Source organism: Colobus angolensis, unplaced genomic scaffold (assembly GCF_000951035.1).
Source record: "Colobus angolensis palliatus isolate OR3802 unplaced genomic scaffold, Cang.pa_1.0 Scaffold17, whole genome shotgun sequence".
Classification (NCBI taxonomy): Eukaryota; Metazoa; Chordata; class Mammalia; order Primates; family Cercopithecidae; genus Colobus; species Colobus angolensis.
In genome coordinates, this window is record NW_012114821.1 from 824,143 (window position 1) to 828,818 (window position 4,676).

General features: G+C 54.6%; 1 protein-coding gene across 1 annotated transcript in view; it reads right to left on the reverse strand.

Moving 5' to 3' along the window:
* The window catches only part of HSF1 (heat shock transcription factor 1), a 27,434-nt gene extending 22,758 nt beyond the window's left edge, over positions 1 to 4,676 (reverse strand). The window contains exon 1 of the mRNA XM_011938032.1: positions 4,461 to 4,676. Coding sequence (XP_011793422.1) covers positions 4,461 to 4,577 — 117 coding nt within the window. The 5' untranslated portion in view covers positions 4,578 to 4,676. The remainder of the gene's footprint in view (positions 1 to 4,460) is intronic.

Sequence of the window (4,676 nt, forward strand, 5' to 3'; positions counted from 1 at the left end):
ACTCTGTCTCAAAAAAAAAAAAAAAAAAGTGCTTCCTTAAATTTTGCATCCAGGTGCCCCCCAGGTGCCCCCTCTGGTCTCACCCTGATCCTGAGGCCTCTATCTACCTGGGTTCATTCTAACCTGCATGACCATCATTCTAGCATTTGTCTGGCATAGGTCACGCGGCTGCGCCTTGTTCTCAGGCCTCAGCCTGGAGTCCACAGCTGCCCAGGGCAGCCACAGTTAGCCCTGCAGGGCAGGGGGAAGTAGGGCTGGGCCAGTCTCTTTTTACAACATGATCAGGTTTGAAAACATTTTCTACTCTCGCTTATGAAATATATGTTCACTTTTTTAGCCGGGTGTGGTGGCTCATGCCTGTAATCCCAGCACTTTGGAAGGCTGAGGCGGGTGGGTCACTAGGTCAGGAGTTCGAGACCAGACTGTCCGATATGGTGAAACCCTATCTCTACTAAAAAATACAAAAATTAGCCGGGTGTGGCCTGGGCAACAGAGATTCTGTCTCAAAAAAACAAAACAAAACAAAACAAAAACTCAACAACAACAACAAAATGAAGTATATGTTCATTTTTTTAAAAAGTACTTTAGAAAAATATACCTATAAAAATTATCTGGGCTGGGTACAGTGGCTCACATCTGTAATCCCAGCACTTTGAGAGGCTGAGGCAGGCGGATCATGAGGTCAGGAGTTCTAGCCTAGCCTGACCAACATGGTGAAACCCTGTCTCCACTAAAAATACAAAAAAAAATTAGTCGGGTGTCGTGGTGGGTGCCTGTAATTCCATACTCAGGAGGCTGAAGCAGGAGAATCACTTCAACCCGGAAGACAGAGGTTACAGTGAGCCGAGATCGTGTCATTGCACTCCAGCCTGGGCAACAGAGGCTCCATCTCAAAAAAAAAAAAAAAAAAAAAATCTGTAATCTCACCATCTCAGATGTCAAGATTACTTTTCATACTTCCTCATCTTGTTAATAAAGGTGAGACAAAATCATAGCTTGTAAAAAACTGAGATGATGGTGAACCTAGTTCTGAGGTTTCACTTTCTGCTTTTGTTTGCGTCTCCATGCTATCAAATTTTCTGAAGAGGCTGCTGCCCTCCTGAGTCAGCTGCAGCCCAGCAAGGCCCTAGAAGAGCCTCCGCTGGTGGACAGAGGAGCTGCTGCATGCGGAGGAGGAAGCTGGGCTGAGGGCTGGCACCAGGGCACGGGGCAGGGAGGCTGTGGGTCCCTGGTCTCACGGGTCTCAGTTCTATGAAGCTGCCTGTCAGCCCAGGTATTCAGTCCCCCAACCCCGTCTTTGGGTCTCAGTGGTACTGGATCCAGGTGCGCCTTTGGGAGAAGCTGTTAAGAAGTTGGCTGAGGGAGGACCACCCACGCCCTGCCCATGCTCCTGTGGGATCTCCCGGGATCATAACCTTGTGGCTGACATGTTTCCTCTCCAAGGAGAGGGGAGCAGTGGGGAGGAGAGGGGGAGGAGAGCAGTGGGGCTGTGCTGTCCTCCACGACTTGCTGGGTCCCCTCAAGGCTTCTGCCTGTGTGAGTGGGGGGCTCATGGGAATGAGGGTCTGGGGGGTGGGAAATCAACCACCACAGGGATGGGGCCATAGTCCCCACCAATAGTCCCCACCACATGGGCTCTCCTGGACAGTGACCCGGCATTCTCCTCCAGTGGCTGCAGTGGGAGTCCTGATCTCAGGCCAGGGAGGGGAAGTGCAATGGTTATCCAGACCTGGTCCCATTCCTGGCCAGGCTCAGTAAAGTCACTGGCCAGTTTCTGGGCCTCAGTCTCCCCCAAGTTATTCAGCCTTGAGAATGAGTCACCATGCCTGTGATTCTGCCTCATCTTCTTGTGTCAAACAGGGAGGGTTTTTCTTGGCAGAATGGTGGTAAGACTTCGAGCCAGGAGACTCTCCCAGAGAAGGCAGCAGAGAGCAAGAGCACCAGAGCCTTCGCAAGGCCTCCAAGAGCCAGCTGGGCCTGGGCAGTAGATTTGTGGGAGGGTCCCCTGTTGGGACTCTGCCGACATGGAGTCCTCAGGGCTTGTGTGAGTGCTCTCAAAGCCACAGGATGGGACGATCACCTCCTTTCTCCAGGCCACACAGCCAACACCAGAGAGCTCTGCAGCTCCCTGCACAGTCTGGAGAAGGGCTTCCTTCCAGTTGGAAGTCAGTGTTTCTATCTCATTGCCATGCTCGCCCCCACTGCTGCATCCTGCACCAACCATTGCCACTTGATACTGAGCAGGTGGAACCAAACACTGACATTCCAGTCGGCTCCCCATCCCTCCCCAGGGAGAACAGGCCGCAGGTGGTGCACCTGTGAGTAGAGTGGAGGCTGGCCACAGGCCTCATCAAATCTGCCTCCCTTGCTCAAAAGCCCTGCCCAGAACATGCCTCGGTCTCAAAAAAGAGTACACTGGGACCTAACCCACATGCCTCATAATCTTTTAAGCAGAAACAGCAAGCAGATTATGGGACAGGACAGATCATGCTAGTAGGATTAAGCTTAGAATATCCCAGATAATCTCAGATGCCCCTCCCACAATGGGGCAAGAGAGTACTTCTGAGGGTTAAGGGGAATAAGAAAAAGAAGGAAGGGCCAGGTGCAGTGGCTCACACCTGTAATCCCAGCACTTTGGGAGGCCAAGGCAGGTGGATAACTTGAGGTCAGGAGTTCCAGACCAGCCTGGCCGATGTGGGGAAACCCCGTCTCTACTAAAAATACAACAATCAGCCTGGTGTGGTGGCGCGCACCTGTAGTCCTGGCTACTCGGGAGGCTGAGGCAGGAGAATTGCTTGAACCTGGGAGATGGAGGTCGTAGTGAGCCAAGATCGCACCACGGAACTCCAACCTGGGCGACAGAGCGAGAATCCGCCTCAAAAAAAGAAAAAGAAAGACGGATAAAGAAAACAGAAACATGGGAATATTTCCTTTGCACAAAAATGCCAAGGTCTAGAATGAAGAGATGGTGAAATGAAGTCAGCCTGCAGGAAGGTGCACTGCGCCGTAATGGGACTTGGGGATGGGAAGGCTGACACAGACAGAGGCGTCAGCGGGACAAATACAAAGTGTTTCTAACAAGAGCTAAGATTTCCAGTCCTCTCTTTATTCCCAAACACTCTGTAGGTAAAGCAGAGCCTCAGTAAACCCGAGAAGCAGAAGACCTGGCCTCCTGCCTGGGGCAGCTTCAGTTCAGACTTTTCTTCATTCCTAACAGCAGAAAGAGGCTGTGCAAATGGGAGGCACTCAGCAGAGCCTGAGGAACTCTGGGGTCTTAGCTCCTGGGAGGCCACACATGCTTGGTGGCACCCCGCCTGTCACGGTCCCTCCAAAAGCTCCCAATGATCAGTGGCCTTTCTTTTTTCTTTTTTTTCTTAGGGTCTCATTCTTTGCCAGGCTGGAGTGCAGTGGCGGAATCTCAGTGCAGTGCAACCTCTGCCTCCCAGGTTCAGGGGGTCCTCCTATCTCAGCCTTCCAAGTAGCTAGGACCACAGGCAAGCACCACCACGCCCGGCTAATTTTTTGTATTTTTAGTAGAGTCGGGGTTTTGCCATATTGTCTTGGCTGGTTTCGAACTCCTGGCCTCAAGTGATCTACCCGCCTCCACCTCCCCAAGTGCTAGTATCACAGCAAAGAGTGAACCCGCTCGGCCAGTGTGGCCTTTCTTCAGGCCATCACTTGCCAGCCACAGGCTGTGGCTCTGCCCCTCACCGGACACGACGTCACAGCCGGGATGTGAACAGCAGATTCTGATTTCCAACTCCAGACAATCACTGATTTACTTCTGCAAACCGGAGCTGTCCGGTCTTGCAGGGTCGGACCGTGTAAACAAGCCTGCTGCCAGGCAACTGAAGACAGAGACGCGAGTAAAGACTCCCCACAAAGAATGAAAAACAAAACTCCTCTTGGGAAACCCAGATTTGGGATTCGGAAACGGGCTTGAGATCAACCTGAAGCTCCATGACGTCTTAGTTTCTGTTTCCACTGCCTTTCCTTTTCCACTACAGCGACGCCCTCCGCTTCACGTGCCAAGTCCTGACTTTCTCCGAATAGTTTGCCGACCCAGCACCCCGTAGGCCGTCCCCCGGGGACGCCGATGTCCTCTGGAGCACAGCGTCCGCTGGCGAAGCCGGGTGCTTGCCCTAAGCGCGGACACTTCCGCAACCGCCCAACAGTTAGCAGAAGCCCGATGCAAGGGACGCCCCATTCTCCCATCCCAGGGAAACTTCGCTGGGGCAGCGGTTGAATCGGGTGTGGGTCTCGCAGCCGCTTTCCCAACTTAAAGCTCTGCGTCTGGGCAGGTTCGGGACCCGCCGCCCTTCTCTGGCGGGGGCAGGGCAGGCTCACCGCGCGTAAGTCGAGGTGTGGCAGGGCCCCTCCCCGCAGCCCTCCCGCGCCGTCCACCGCGGCCCTGCTCCCTCCCGGTCCCCACGGGCCCCGCGCCCGCGCGCTGCCCTCACCGGGCTCCAGCAGATGAGCGCGTCGGTGTCCGGGTCGCTCACGAGGGTCCACAGCTTGGTCAGGAAGGCCGGGACGTTGCTGGGCCCCGCCGCGCCGGGGCCCACGGGCAGATCCATCTCGGGCAAGGCGGGAATAGGCGGAGGGAGCGGCCGCGAAGAGGGGCCGAGAACCGGGCTAACGCCGTTGCCGTGCCAGCCGTCCGGGCCGAGCCGCCG